Source organism: Athene cunicularia, assembly GCF_003259725.1.
Source record: "Athene cunicularia isolate RWA chromosome 4 unlocalized genomic scaffold, athCun1 chr4_part2, whole genome shotgun sequence".
Lineage (NCBI taxonomy): Eukaryota > Metazoa > Chordata > Aves > Strigiformes > Strigidae > Athene > Athene cunicularia.
In genome coordinates this window covers 1,374,326-1,390,285 of record NW_020799099.1, presented here as the reverse complement: position 1 = coordinate 1,390,285, position 15,960 = coordinate 1,374,326, and the positions used below count along the sequence as shown (strand labels likewise).

Genomic DNA, 15,960 nt, shown 5'->3' with positions numbered 1-15,960 from the left:
CTGGCGTTAGTGCTGTTTGCACATGGAGCTGAGAATAAAACCCTTGAGTTTTAGGGTAAACCCCAAAGCCTTTGCTGGCTGAGCAGCTTGTTTCTCTATAGGGTTTAACATGCTTAATTACTTTTCCACAACTGGCATACCTGCTGCAGAGCCATAAATTTGTCTTTGAACACGTGTCCAACATCCTTTCTGATGCCTTTTATGTCAATTTAAGCCAACTTTCAGTTGGTCTGTCTTTAAGACTGGTTGTATCCCAGTAGTTTATTACTAAATACTTGGCAAGTCTTAAACCTTTCCTTGTCTAAAAATTCTCCCTGGTGCTTAAAGAATTTCGTTTAGGTTTGTCTTCATTTCTTCTGTTGAGAAATGGCTGTACAAATATTTCAAAACACTACCCTGCCCAAACTCAGATTTTTTTTTGTCATGCTCCAAATATTGGATCCTAAAGGCTTTTTTAAAAGGGAAGGAAGTCCAGACTCAGGATGTGTCTTGTTCCCGATGGAGACCAGGTATGTTCTCCTGTCACAAGCAGCAGTAGCCTGTCTGCACACCTGCTGCTCCCCAAGTTCAACAGGGATTTGGGTTTCTGTGGGAGACACAGCAAGAGTGTGACCAGAAAGCAGTCACTATTCATTGCAGCCTCTACCCTGCAGATGGTGCTTCAGGCAGCGCTGCAGCACTGAGGGCACCAGCTCGGCTCCCTTGGTTCCGATGGAGGAAGAGACCGCGCGTTAGCTGGTGTTCTTTCACTGGTGCATCCCCCTGCTACACTCTTATCTGTAAGCGTAAAAGCGTTCTTTGCTGTCTTCAGCCTCAATGGTTGGGTTGGGGAGGGGGGGTGTGTGTGAGGAATGCAGTTCCCTTTGCAAACATTTCCACAAACTCCACTGTGAAAATTCAGCAAATGGACCAACCCCAAAACCTAAGCCTATAATGGATTTACAGCTTTGAACTTGTCTGAGGTGTTAGTGTTGTGTGACCTAAGTAACAAGAAACTCCGAGTACAACTTAAATAGCAACATTATAACAAAGAAGTTGAACCATCTCTGTTACTAGTTCTAAGGTAGTGTCTTGGTTAGAACCTTTAAAGCTCTTTAGTTGAGGTTTCTTTCTAGTTAAAAAAAAAAAAAATCATGCCTTCAGACATGAAAAGCAAAGGGATTTAACTCCTGTGAAAGGAGAAAGGGAGGTTTTATACAAACAGTAACTAGATGCTTGTGGTCAAGTGACTTCACACCTCCAAGAGACTTTATTTCTAGATGTTCAGAGTGTACACTTGTAGGCTTTACCAAGAAAATACAACAGGTTGCTAAAATATGACTGTCACAGAAAAAAAAACACCCAAGTAAATTTTGTAACCAGACTCGAAAATATTTGATTTGTTCATGAAATTTTGCAGAGAGGTTGCAGTGCTAGACTCGGACCTCAATGAAACATTAACACAGCTGCCTTGTGGTACAGGAAAAAAATACACAAAAGTACAAGAATGCCCAAAGGGAAAGGGTGAGGAACACTTTGTTGTTTTTTTTGTTTTTAAGTTTTCAGGTAAATAACTCTTCACCTGCATTTGAACCAAACTTGGCACACCTGTGCCATCAAAAGCAAGCTGAGAACCTGATCTGTAAACATTCACCTTTAACCATAAATTAAGGAAGGATTTTCCAGTAACATTCAAACTTAAATATGGAAACTAAATAAAAAAATAATCCTTCAAGGCCAGTTACATTATTACTAGTGTTAAGTAGGAAAAGGTGTGAATAGCCAAATCCAGAGCCCCACTTGCATCATTCCTTTCATGCTGGAGCAAGTCAACACAGAACAGCGAGGGCAGAGCCCTTGCCTACAGCCTACACTTCAGTCTCCCAACATTAAAATGGGAGAGAACCAAGACTGTAGGAAGGACTCCGAGGCCACAGGATTTCACCACAAACAATGCTCGGAGCTTAATAAATGGACTTCAGCATCACTTAAGTACTGAGTGGCTGAACTGGTGAGTTACATTTCATAAAAATCTATTCAGCTTTGTCCTAAAAAATAAAACCAACCCCCAAGCAGAGCAAGGAAGACCATTATATTCAAAGCACTAGGTCTTGATCAATATTTTTAACTATTCTACACAACAATGCATGTATTTCCTGGAGGAAAAAAAAAACAAACACCACCACACCACAACCTTTTATTGTAGATAAAACAATTCTCAGAGAGACCCAAAGCATGAGTAAGATTTAACTTTCCTTGACCTTTACAATGAAGGCAGTAAAATCAAAATGATTTTGCAGGAAGAAAAACACAAAAGTTAGAAATAGCTTAGAACTAAGAAATTTAAAGTGAAACAAGATCAGAAGCAGAGTGCCAAACTGCTTTTACATGCTGTGGCTGAAGGGCAGAAAATTTAAACCTTAGCCAAGGAAAAGTAGATGTAGCTCAGTCAAGATACAGACAAATGCAAGCATGCGAAAGGATAATTCTGTAGTCCTGAGTGGAAATTCATGCTCAGATCAAGTAACAACATGTTACTGTTTAAAAATAATTTCCTGCCACAATAAGGCATTTTTGGGAAGCGGTGTACAAATGAGGCAGAAGTGTCAAAACAAATGACTACTCAAACTAGTTTAACACTAAGTCTAGCCTGGGAAAACAAGTTGTATATTAAACTGGAAATGTATTCTTTCTAAAGATGATGAGAAATACTCCCTTCAAGTCCCTTATGTTGCTTAAACAAAATTTAACACATTGTCAGTATCAACCTGCTTGTCATTTTAACTCATACTGAATTTTGACCAAGTGATTGACGCAAGTGGTATGTAAGGATGAACACCTCCATAAAATTATATTAATTGCACTGAAGTTTTGCTGGATCTGATGTTATTCTAAATGATTCTTTGTTACAGGTCAACTTTTTATAAACATGAAAGCTCTAGTCTGATTTAAAGCACTTTTTTTTTAGGTTGTCAGCTTTAAATCACTAGTGACTGCACGTAGGATGAATGAGGTTAATTTAGATCCACTTGACATCAAAACACAAGATTAAGTCTGTGGAGTTTTGTATTGCTCACAGTTACCTTTAAGTTGCTTCAAAGCAAAACTCCTCCTTTACCCATCTTGCTGTTCAACCAACCCTGAAAGTAAAAATCTTAGCAGTTCTTTTGAAATTATTTTAAAAAAACCCAACGAAACTTTCTGTAACTTCACTGTGATTAAACTTCACTGCACATCCTACAGCAAGGGAAAGGAAAAGCTGTGCTGGGGCCTGTGCCAAACTACCCTTCTTTCTTTAGTAGGAAGCTTCTACTTAAAACAGATACAGGCATGATAAAGAGCTGATGATACAGCTGTGCCAGATGTGGCAATACTAACAGCCGTTACAAGCCAAGAGCAGACTAACTCAGCACAAGTGTTAAGAACCTCCAGCCACAACTTTGTACAGGAGCAGCTCTAACACAGGGTATGTGTATTTTTAATGTGGAAGTCTGAGGGAAAAAAAATACTTAATCGAGTGGTCTTATCTGATAGCTGGGTAAAGCCTCTTTCCCTGCTCCACAGCTGTGCACCTTGGCGCCATGATGAGGTGTAACAGCTGGCACAAAAGCTGTGAAAGGCACCCTGTAAATGTAGCGTAAAACCTTTTATAGGGAGAATCAGTTAGGAAAAAAAAAACCACCTTGTGAAGCATCCAGATAAGTAACAGTGCTTAAGTTCTCCTAGCTCCTGTCCTGCACAGGAAAGCGCCTCCTTACCCCATGGTGGCTTCTGCTGTCTGCCCAGGCAGACGCCGCTGTTTGAGGCTGGTCACGGCCCCAGAGGCAGCATCTGGCCATGTGGGATGAGGAGCAAAGGCTGACGCCAGTACAAGAACCTGCACCTGTAACCTCCCTCCTGGGAAGAAACGGCTCCAGCACTGTTACTGCTTTAGTCATAGAAATGTTCTATCCCAAGCCTGGAGATGCAAGGAAGAGCCTGCCTTCTAGGCCACGCCAATTACACATGATTCAATGGAGGATTGTTATTTATTTGTTTCATTTACATCAATATAAATCTTTTTTCAGTCAGATAGTAATAAAAAGGAAGTAGTCCCTGGAATTTCAGAGTTTACAGTTCAACGGAATGTATATCTACAAATCTGTTACTATAGACTTATCACAGGTGCAATCTGCAAACAGAGGTACAGATGTAAGCCATAAAGCTGCATGTCAGGAATTTAATAGTGCCACCATTACAAATTTAGCAGAACAGATGGTGAAATTTCTACAATATGTTGAGTGATACCCATGTACAGATCTCCAGCGTTCTTGTCCTATTAGTGCCACGAGACATACTCCTTTTACTGTACATTACACCATTTCCTAAAATGCTTCTCCTTTATTTACACCACTTATTTTTTTCCACCATAGCTGCACTGGCATAGGTTTATTGTCTTAAATACAGCTTACCTGAGTAAGTCTTCAAGATTCTTCAAAAGCTGGGACTTGAAAGGCAAAACACCACCAGGAGGACAAGGAACAGTATTAACAGCAGTGGAGGGTTCACATCCAAGACTTCCTCCCCTTAGTTTGTATTCCACCACATTCCAGCTCTGCTCAGCAGCTTCTACACACAGTCTGACAGCACGTGTGGTATTGTACATGCTTTATTAAAATGGTACTCATATTTACAATATCTGCAGAAACAATCCCTCCCAAGTCTTGCATTCAGACAAACACGCACACATACACACGCGCGCAGGCCCCTCCACTCTACAGGGGTGTGAAGGCTATGCTCCCAAAAGTTAGGCAGCTTCTGGAAGAGGAGGAAGGGTGAATTTTTTTTTGTGTGTTTGTAATTACTTAAAAAGAAGCATGGGAATATGTGTTTGGCCATCACAATGCTAATTTAAGTATATGGAGTATTAACATATGGCAGTAACACTGAGTATTCCTCTTTTACATTCTATACACAGAATGACATCAAGGTTTTCCAGTCAACAGAACATTCTAACTTCAGTCTCAATGCTGCTTGTAGTGACCATGAAACCGCAATTTTGGGGCTGTCCCTTAAAACAATTCAAGTCTATGTAAGCGAAATAAGGCACAATTAATATTTGATTTGATTTAGAGGATGGGAAAAGGGGGGGGAGAGGCAGGCTTCAGATAACAGTTGTTGCAGAGGAAACAGTTTTACCCAATCCTTTTGAGAAAAGGATGAATTTTACCCCCATCCTAATCTACATGGACTTCTCTTAGAGAACTGAAGTATTCTGCCAGGGTTCCTAACACCAACATACAAAACAAAATTGGAAATTCACATTTTAACACCAGCTTCAGTGGTCTAACCTACCGATACTGATGTACATGAGTACATCTTTCTTTAATGCTGAAGGAAAAGACACACATGAAACAAGATTCAAACCTTCCACTGAGCTTGAAGACTCATGTCTTTTAGAGAGCTTGTAATATATACTAGTTGAAGGCTTCAGCTTACTGATAAAAAGGAATAGCATTTTTGCCTTTAAATCCCTGGCCCCTCTTCACTAACGAACCCTAACCAGACATTACAAATAAACTGCAACAAAAAGTTTGGCAGCACAAATAATGTCTATTATTTTCCTTGTACAAAACCTGTTGAATGTTTTTCGCAGCGGATGAACTGTACCCAAAGATGCAGGACATTCTGTGATGGGGAATAAGAGGTTGCAGTTCCGAAGGCCCCTGACTTTGGTTGTTTACAAAGTTCATTCCTGTTTAGTGTGATCCTTGGTATCTTCCTCATCTGTGTATTCTGATGGTTCCTCCCCTGGTTTTAGGAGTCTACCTACGTAGTCATATTTTTCTGAAAAAGATTTATGATTCCGTTACAATCAGATACAGCTGCATTTGCTAGTTAGCCTGCACTGCTGCAAATTCACTTTTTCTCCCACACACTAAGGTTCTGAACCTGAATCATGGATGTTGATGGCAATTTGTCAGCAAGCTTGGCCTCCTACAACAGTCTTGCTACCGCTGCTGCTCACGTCTTTCTCTACTCTGAATACTTTGTTTCAAATCTCCCACAACTCAAGCTTTATGGCTGAAAACACTGCTATTCAAACCAGCACAAATTCCTTCACCCTGTTTTGATTTCAATTAATGTAAAAAAGAACTCCCCCTCCCTCCAGAGGCATACTTCCAAACTTTTGAGAAATTATTTCAAGACAAACTTGTTCAACCCTTCATTGCCAAAACAACTCTTTGGATGCTGTGGGATTACAATTAGGACCAAAGCCAGCAACCTCTGAGCAGGAATTCCATCAGCTAAGCTACACTCTGATACCAGAGTAAAATTCTGCACCAAAGAGCTGGGAAGGGAACAGCTTTCTTGTATAAAACTAAGAGGTTGAGAAAGCTGGAGTGGGATATAGTGGAATCCTCTTTATGGAAGAAAGGCCTGGTCTTTTCCCAAGAAAGTCACACTGCATTATTAATGTTACTGGCAACGTCTTTTTAAAAGCTGCTCCAAGCCCAAAGCAGTCATTTTTATTCAAAGCATTTCCTTAAGCTAAAGATGTGCTGCTGATTTGAGAATTTACCTTTAAATTGCATTTCCCACTCTCTTACACTTTCCATCTGTACAGCATTTAAGTCCGATAGGTCATCGTATTCATCTCTGAGTGCATCTTTATCTAGACAGAAAGTTGCTAGTCCCCTGGAGGCATCTCTGCCAGCAAATATTCCATATGGACCCTCTGAAAACAAAAAGACAAAATCGATACCTTCAAGTCTTTGTTTATGGTGACCAATCTCAGTTCTTTATACAGGCTGCCGAAGCCATACATTAAACTTCTGCAGTGATGGGAACAGCAGCAGTTTCAACGCCATGGATGTTCAACATTCAACAGCACTGCAACTCAATCTGAAGTACTGCTAGGAGATAAAAGTCTGCCCAGAGAAGCAGAACCAGAAAAATAGCTTTGAAGGGATATCTGGAAAAATCCCTGCCATTTGATGCAAGTCAGCTGATGTAAACTCCAAAGGGGCTGGAGGCTGGAATTCAAAAGAAACGCACTTCTATTAAGCAAAACATAGAATATTTACAAGTCAGACACAAATAAAAGCAAACTGTACAGATATCTTAATTAGCAATCCATTGCATTTAATTAATAAATAGAACTTATGAATGCTAATGAGTAATTTCACTTCACTTACAGAACCACCACAACTTTCTACATACTTGACAGTGCGTCTTTTGACACATTCTGTGGAAATAACCTCATTTATTTTGGGCAGCAGATCACCCATACACCTATCCTGTATTGTTCTTGATAACGGCACAAATCTTCATGCTAAAAACGTAAAGCTTCTTCTGTGCTTTTTGACTGATGCAAAGCAGCACAAATGTGATAGTAAAATTTTAAGCAATGACTGTCAAATATTATTACAAAGAGAACCGGATGATTTGCAAACCAACAACTTTCAGAACGAGGTTGGTAACTGGCCTTCCCAAATTTTAATTAATCTAAAGAACTTGAAAGACAATGTTATCTTCAATTTTCTTGACCTAAAAACAAATACTTTAATTCGGCTCAATTAAAACAAAACAAAACAACACAACACTTTAAAGTTTTCTGCACTAACTGCAGCTGCTAAGCAACAGGGAAATGCCCAAGGCATTCTAAAGAGTGCTCCCTATGAAGACAAATAGGCCAGAACCCTTCTCTGGCTTACCTCTCAGAGGACGACAGTGGCCATCAGCCTGAAGAAAAGGCAGCACCCATGGGCAAAAATGAACACAAGCAAGTGGCAACACACCGTCTTTCACCCCCTCTATTGCCTGCTGCAGCACCTCAGACCTCTTCTGCACCAGGACGAGTCACAGGAAATCATTCAGAGAGGCTGGTTTCCTCGCAGGCCACTTGCTCCAGCCACCACACCTATCTGCTCTTGCCGGGCATTGACTTCAGGGTTGAGCCAGAGGCTGAATACAGCAGGAAGAACTCCTGAGGCAGGGAACCTCAGTACCGTATGGAGTAGAAGAAACTACGTCCTCACCAGAACTGGTGCCATCTCTCCACCCCAGAGTGCTTGGCATGGTAAGTTGCTTACAGCCAAACCTGAGAACAGAAGGGTGTCTTGTATGCCAAAGACAATTCCCTTGTCTCTCTGGAAATAAACCAACTGATTTAAAAGCAAAATTTCACAAGAAGTAGACATCAGAGAAAGAACTATCAACTGGAAGCTTGCGCTGTACAAATCTGGCCTTAAGAGACAACCATGATGATGAACAGCATGTCCTTCCAGATACTGTGCTCCGGGAACAGCATTCTCAATAACCGCCTCTGGGACCAGGGGCTACATTTATGCTACTTAACAGAAACAAAATCAAGAGAGCTTGTGAACTCTTTATCTTTCCTACTTGCATCCTGATTTAGATGTTTATTTGAAAAACAGGATTCAGAGGCTGAAATCAATCCTATACCAAGCTATTTGATCCATGTGTTTTGCATGCCCAGTCGCTTCCCATTAAACAGGTAGCGATGGCCGTCATTTGCAATGTAACATAGAGCTTCTTCAACCAGAAAGTCTTGCTTCGCTCCAACACAGCCATCATTCAACTGATCTAGATTTTGATGTTCTGAGTGAAGCACACAGAAGCTATAAACAGCTCTTACAAAGACTACACACCATCAGTAAATCCTTAAGAGCAATTATAAATTGCTACCTAACCTCCCCACCAATAGTATTCTGTCCTCAGTTTTTCCTTCCTCTGAAGTGTTTAAAACAAGTATTTTCATGAACACTGCTAGCTATTTGCATAACGCGTTTTCAAAATTCTGGCTGACCAGAGTGAGAGAAGCACACTGTTGCCCTTCCCTTCTACCCTGCAGGTAATGGTTTACAGAGTTTTACAGCACTTGCTGAGATTCCATCTCTTTGTCCACCAGCTTGATCTCAATTATTTCTATTAAAAAGAGAATTACATTATATTTATCAGTATACCCTTAACTCTCAATAATATATAGGCTCTAAAAGCATTCGTGCTTTCAACTATCAGTTTGCATTAACTGATACAAAATTTCTGCAAATATACTGTAATGTCAGATGCTACTATACCAATATTTTTTTGTCTCTTTTAAAACTGAATCTATATGTTAACATTCCAGCACATTTACCACAGAAGTATTCAGGAGTCACAGAGAAACCATCAAGTCAGGTCGAAGCACTCAACAGAATGCTAACTGGTTAAAAACAGCCTTTGGACTTGGTAGACAGCATCTCAAATTCCAGCTCTGCAAATGTAACTTAGAAATGTGTCCCATCCTTCAATCCTTTACTAAAAGGCAAATATTGAATTATGATTTTTTTTTAAAAAAAAAAAAGCGCAAGCCTAGCTTTACTGTAGTTGCAGGGTTGCTAAAGCCGAAGTTCAGAGATCTCAGTATGAGCAATCAATTTAAAGATTTAAAGCTTCTATTCAGATACTTTTACACAGAGATTAAGTACAGTATTTTATATTAATATAGAACCTAGGTCTGGGGGGTTGCTATAAGCCCAGGTCTATTATTCACTGGTACAAGTCTTAAAAAGGTATTGTGCGTATCAGATTTTGTTGCACTTGGAGCATCATCTGGGAAGGTGGTAACATGGAGAACCCTGGGGAGAAAAATATGCGTCAAGAACAGGATTCTGAGGTAGAGACATTAGTGCAATCCTAGACATACTCCCACAGAGCTCTTTCATGACCAGATGCAATTTACTCTACAAGCCCTACCCACAGTCCTTCTTTTCTTTCCCTTTGTCTGCCTACCTATTTAGACTGGCTCCTGTTCTAAATAATTGATTGCCCCATGACATGATATACATACTGCAGAGATTGCAAAAGGAGATGCCATTAGGATAAGCATGTATGCCAAACTGATTTTCTGAGACCCTATCACAAAATTTTAGCCTTTTTCTTTTTGCTGTATCCCCAAATTAGTTATTTTGTGGTCAAGTGTTTCCTTAAAAAGTTCTCCTCCCACTCCTATTTGGCATCTTGAAAAACCAAAAGGAAAGCCAGTGAGGTATCAAACCCCATTAAAACACGTAGCTACCAGCCTTACATGAAGGAAAATTTGTTCCTGGAAGAATGCTTCTCATCATTGCTTTCACATAGTAAAGCACTTTTGTTTCAGAGCCTTTGTTTATTTTAGCCCTGAGACCAGTTATCAAGACCATGAATTTGCTTACGTATCTCCGTATCTTCACCCACCACATTTATGCACTGCCTTTTTCCCCCTGTATAAAGCCCTCATCTACCTTTCAACTCTACCCTGTATAAAGTATGCCCTTCTAAGCTACCTTGCTACCCACCACCTGTAGATGCTCACTTTCTTTCAGAATTCAGATAAAAATCTGGCCGTCTTGATGAATCTGACATCTTGTGTCAGCCTGACATTCATCTTTATTCACAAATGAACTGGGTAGCTTGAGAATCGGCAAAACCAAAGTCTCTTCAGCCCGTAAAAATACCTTTCCAATTCCTGCATCTCCTAGCCCTGTTCTGGTTCTCAAATGAAGATTTCACTTTGCAGACACCTTACAACAGGAGACAAGGAAAAATAACATTACAGCACTGTATTTAAAAGTTTGAGATATGAAGCTGTTCAAGCTGAAGTTTTTATTTGGAGGCGCTGCTTCCAGTCATTTGCTCCAGAACAGGCTAAACTGGATCTTGGAACAGCACGTGTTTCAATTTTCAACCGGTTTGGCCAATGGTTCCCCCAGCAAAACCTATGCCTGAGTTCAACTTTTGAGCAGATGCTCCCGGTTTACCACAGCAGCTATCTGACCAGTTCTGCAGTAGCTTTGCAGAACACCCCAGACCGTTGCTCCAAGACTAGTAACAAAGGTGACCGCTGTACACTGAACTTTGGATTGCTCCAACTGTCACCACAGAGAGCCAGCGCACGTGGCCTTTATATCTAATGGGCTGATTTGTAACTGCACGGGTTAATAAGGTTCAGTTTCAAACCAGCTTTGGTTTCTTCAGGTAGGCAGAAAGCACTTTCAAGCAATCACCAAATATGCAAAGTATACCCAATGCTCTGTGCATCTGCGGGGTCCATGCAGCCACTGGAAACAAAACCCAGTTTTGTTTGATGCTCAGAAATTCATGGACAACATTTCTTAAACTGCAGACAAGAATAAAGACTAATCTCTCCTTTAATGTAAGTTAAAGGAACAACGGGAGACAGATCACAAAATTACTGACAGCTGCACTATTCTACCACTTTACCTTTTGCATGCAATCCAAATCAAAACAAAATCTTCACTGTCTAAAATTTTTCATCTGAATCCTGACACGTGTTTGTTCAGCGTTGCATCTTTTATGTGTGAATGGAAAAGTTACAAATCAGACAAAGCCGTTTTGAGATGCAACTTGAAAGCAGCAGCTTTCTAATAACGTTTACGACTGGGAATTCAAGGTGACATAGTTTTTACATTACTGCTCCAGATTTACATGAAAGGAAAGATGTGGGTCAATTTTAAGTTACAATTTTTGTGGAAAGTAAGCGTTCTTAGGAAAGAAACCCACAGTCTACAGGCTAAGATGGAAACTGCTTAGAAACAAGGGTCTAAACCTGACTTCTTCGGCACAAGACCAGAGGGCCTCTCTTGCTTGCTTCCTTTTCTACTCTGGGAAAAAAAGTGCAAGAATCAGTGACCCAATTTCAACTACACAGGCAGGTTAGGAGAGCCTGTAGCTCTGTAGTCAGAAGATTCCTGGAAAACAGCTCCATACTTGAGGAGGACCTAGATCCCGCATCTTGATTTAGTGGGAAATGCTCTGGCCACTAGTTTATTTCATAATAAAGGAAGCAATGCTGGCCAGCTCTTTGGATTAAATGAAAGAGAGCTACAGTGCTGTGTTCTGGATTTAACATCTATATGTCCTTAACAATGATGTCACTATCACATCCTAATATATCTTGATTTGAGCATACCTGCTTGATCAGGCCCCTAAAACTGCAGGTGACTGGAACCCGAATGGCTTAAATAGGAACTAGGGATTTACACAAACCTTTTATCAAACACACAATTATTCAAGTTTTAAGGAATATATTCAAGTTATTAAAAAAGGAAAAAAAGAAAAAGAGAGAGCTGACAGACACACAAAGCAGAAGTAGAGGAGGACAGAGTGATGCATCTTCCTACATAAAACTGCTTTACTGACCCCTGCTCTCTGTGAACGTGGACTGAGGGTTTAGAACAACCCCTTCATCCTGGTGACAAGGGTGCTACTCCCTTTCGTCAGAAGTACAGAAACCACCTCTTGCCAATATGCACACATACACCCTTTTAGTTTTACTACTACCGCTAGGAACTTAGCTGCTTTATCCAGAAACACTGTTTATTTGAAAAGCTGAGTCCCATCACCAGAGGCACCTCCATTATGCAGACAGCAAAAAGCTGACAAACATGAACACAGAGAAGACACACACCTTACAGGAAGCACCTCCTTCCCCCCAGTCTCATCCTCTGTACTTATCCATAAACCCCTGGCCCGTTGTGTTGTTAAGATAAGGCCACCTTTAACATAATTCTCCAGACACAACATATAGGATGTCCTGCCTGCAACATTTCCCTCTAACCATACCCTTGTAAAGGATGTACTGAAAAGCATCAGTGCCATCTTTTAGAGACACAATCAAGTTCACAGCACTCAATTCCAAAGGGAGTCTAACAGCATCAGATTGGTTTTACACAAATGAAGGGAAAAAAATGACAGATGTTTACTACAGAATTGTTCAAAGTATTTAACATCAGACATCACAGTTCTTAACTGGATTTGCAACATGAAATAAAGGTAATTTTCCCCTCATGAAAAATGAACTATGATGGAAATTTCTGTGCAAATTACTTACTACCTAATCTATTCCTCTTGGCAAATCCAAAAGCAGAAATCTTCATGACACTTTGAAAGACAAGAGTGGAATGAGAAATGAGTTGACAGTGACAATGTATTGCAGCAAAGGAAAGTCAGGAAATTGATTTTTTAAAAATCATGAAACATTAAGAACCAAGAAGTGACGTGGAACCGCTGCATACACTCGATTGCATATAATCTTGCTTTGTCATGCTCAAAGCCATATATTTTTCATATCTGTTTACAGCATTAGCTTGGCATGCCAATTTAAAGGCTAAATATTAAGGTTTGCTAACAGTACTTTTAACTCTTACTATCTCCTTCTATTGGCCAATATACTACCAGAAATCTTGACACAAACAAACATGAAATTAAATGTTGTGATAAATGAACCAGTAAAAACTGTCTCTCATTATAGGGATATAAACCAAACACAGCACACACTGAAGGTATTAATCATCAGATTCTAAGTCATGAGATGTGACTACAGATGGGGAAATCACCCCAAAACAGCTACTGTGAGATCCTGGTTACGTGATATTTTTAATAGTGAGCCACTAATTGTTTGCTTTATTTCTTTTAGAGTTTGTGGTGATAAAGGAAAAGGCAATTAATTAAAATTAATAACGAAGCAAAGCATGCTAGGAGTCTTACTCATTCGAGCACAGACAGAGGTGGTATTTAATACAAGTAAAAGTCCAGTGTTGAAGTAAAGGGTATACTCGCAGGAGAGAGGACTATCCCAGGAGGCAGCATTTTGGAAAAGAAATTGGTAAGTAAAGTTTTAAATTAAGAGTTCAGTGTAAGAAAAGTGATATTTAGAGGCACAGACAGTTAAAAGTGTGATATAACCTTTTCTTGCTCTTAGTTAAAATGCAGTAGACATTTCAAAGACTAAATTGTGGCAGGCTTAAAGAAGACAACATGAGAAAACCAAAAAAATTTGGAAAACATTTTGATTAAATGTTCAGGAAACTAAAGTTTTCAATCATGGCTCTTTGAAAGGATGACTTCAACAAACATAGCAATTTTTTAAAATATCTTAACTGTATGTATGTAAAGGTCTCTTCAATAAAACAGACCAAAGTATAACAGGATTCAGTGGATACGAACTTAAAAACAGGAGAGCTTCTAATAAAGTCATAAGCTTGGTGGGAATTTTAATGGAATCTCAACTGCTAGACAAAACTCTAGACTAGATGACAATTCTATGCATTTTTAGCTTTCTGCTCCATGTAAAAAACTAAGTAACACCTCTGCATCCAAACTACACTAAAAAAAAAAAAGAACAAACCTTAATATCAAAACATCAGAAGCCTTCTGAGACAGCCACATTATTCAATGTTAACCCAGTGGTCAAAACATACTTAAGATTTGATAGTGAGCCCTCAGACAATGCTTTTTGCTGCCTTCAAAGCAAACCATTACAATTTCACATCAGTACCTCAACGTAAAAAAGGCTCACAGCCCAAGCCTGAAATGTCAGCAAAGCCAGTGCTTTCAACTGTTTCTTCTGTTAAACAAAACTTGGCAACAGCTTTGTTGGTATGCTTTGCACTTTTGCTATTCTCCAGCTACATGGCATAAAAATACCAAGAGAGCTGCTGTGATCATCTGGCTACTCTGACTGAAGTCCTTCTGAAAAGGTCTCAACCAGCTGTAGAAGACTTTAACCTAACTTCTCTCAGATCTTTTAAGGCCTGCAAACCACCTACTAGCTTTTTTTCCTTTTCAGCCACCAAACAGTTGCAAGAAAATATTCCCAGACATGCACTTGTACAGGGAAACCACATCAGCACAATTCAAAAAATCAACACCTTTGTCAGAAAATATTCAGCTGGTGATGCACAGGTTGAGCAATCGCTATCCTCATGTACATGGCCCCAAGTGAGAGAGATCTGATAGACAAAGATGTTAGTTAGTTCTGTTATAAAAAGGCAATCTTTCACTACAGGCAGGGAAAAAAAAAAAAAGCACTTTTGCCCCTCTCCACAAAAAGCTGGAAGCACTGCTTTAGGGAAACCAGCTGCTGCCAGCTATCAAAAAAGCAGAGTGATGTCCTAGAACATAAACCTTTAGCTTCCTCACAATAACAGAGCTCCAGAGGTTGATGATGTGAACCAGTGATATCTGAGAGAGTTTCAGAGAGTTGGGGTTGTTCAGCCTGGAGAAGGTTCTAGGGAGACCTTACAGCCGCCTCCCAGTACTTAAAGGGGCTACAGGAAAGCTGGGGACTCTTTTATCAGGGGGTGTAGGGACAGGATGAGGGGTAACGGTTTTAAACTTAAAGAGGGTAGATTTAGATGAGATATAATGAAGAAATTCTTTCCTGTGAGGGTGGTGAGGCACTGCCATGGGTTGCCCAGAGAGGTTGTGGCTGCCCCCTCCCTGGCAGTGTTCCAGGCCAGGTTGGACGGGGCTTTGAGCAACCTGGTCTGGTGGAAGGTGTCCCTGCCCATGGCAGGGGGGTTGGAACTAGATGATCTTTAAGGTCCCTTCTAACCCAAACCAGTCTATGATTCTATGATCTACAGTGGAGAATCTACTTATGTTTGATACACAAAAGAGTTAAAGCAAATGTTTAGATTATGGTTCAGTATTACCTCATGGAGTAATTTATGAAGCAATCTGTCAACTGACTGGTGTTTTAAGTTTCATGTAGCATATGATATCAGCACATAGGTCTCAGTTTAAAAACCCTTAAAGTGAGACAAAATAACTAGTCCAATTAAGCATCATGAAATCTGCAGCACACCAAACTGGATTGTCTCAGCTTTACTGGTCAGTAAACAAAATAACGTATGGCAAGATAGTTTAGATTCCATCGTTAACTTTTACAGTACCCAGTCAGAAAAGCATTTTGAGTAAATTATGGCAGTTTCAATTTCTGCGACTGGTAGCAGAGCTGGCATCACAAACTTTGAGGGTAACGAGTTACAAAATATTCAGCCCAGTTGAACTGTGCAACTAACTGCTTGTCACTTCCCTGGTAAGAACCAAAGATCTGTAACATGCCAGTTCTGTATTTTTATTTTTGTAACCTAAGACTGTTAAAAAATAATAATAATGACTTAATTTTAACTATTTCCTTGGGGGGGGGGG

At 40.0% G+C, this 15,960-nt stretch overlaps 1 protein-coding gene across 1 annotated transcript; it reads right to left on the bottom strand.

Annotated features, from left to right (window-relative positions):
- Positions 1-5,572: 5,572 nt before the first annotated feature.
- PGRMC2 (progesterone receptor membrane component 2) lies at positions 5,573-8,556 on the bottom strand. Its single transcript, XM_026847878.1, has 4 exons — positions 8,428-8,556; positions 7,677-7,821; positions 6,542-6,697; positions 5,573-5,805 (listed from the first exon to the last, which is right to left on the bottom strand). The coding sequence occupies exons 1-4, from the start codon at positions 8,554-8,556 to the stop codon at positions 5,708-5,710; spliced, it is 528 nt and encodes a 175-aa protein (XP_026703679.1). The 3' UTR covers positions 5,573-5,707.
- Positions 8,557-15,960: the final 7,404 nt, after the last annotated feature.

What these genes read in the sequence shown, in the direction of transcription:
- PGRMC2 (XM_026847878.1), bottom strand. Translation starts at nt 8,556, where the DNA reads ATGGCTGTGTTGGAGCGAAGCAAGACTTTCTGGTTGAAGAAGCTCTAT. An exon ending in CACATGGATCAAATAGCTTG is followed by an intron (nt 7,822 to 8,427) that starts GTATAGGATTGA and finishes GATTTCCTGTGA; the next exon opens with CTCGTCCTGGTGCAGAAGAG. An exon ending in CCACTGTCGTCCTCTGAGAG is followed by an intron (nt 6,698 to 7,676) that starts GTAAGCCAGAGA and finishes TTTTGTTTTCAG; the next exon opens with AGGGTCCATATGGAATATTT.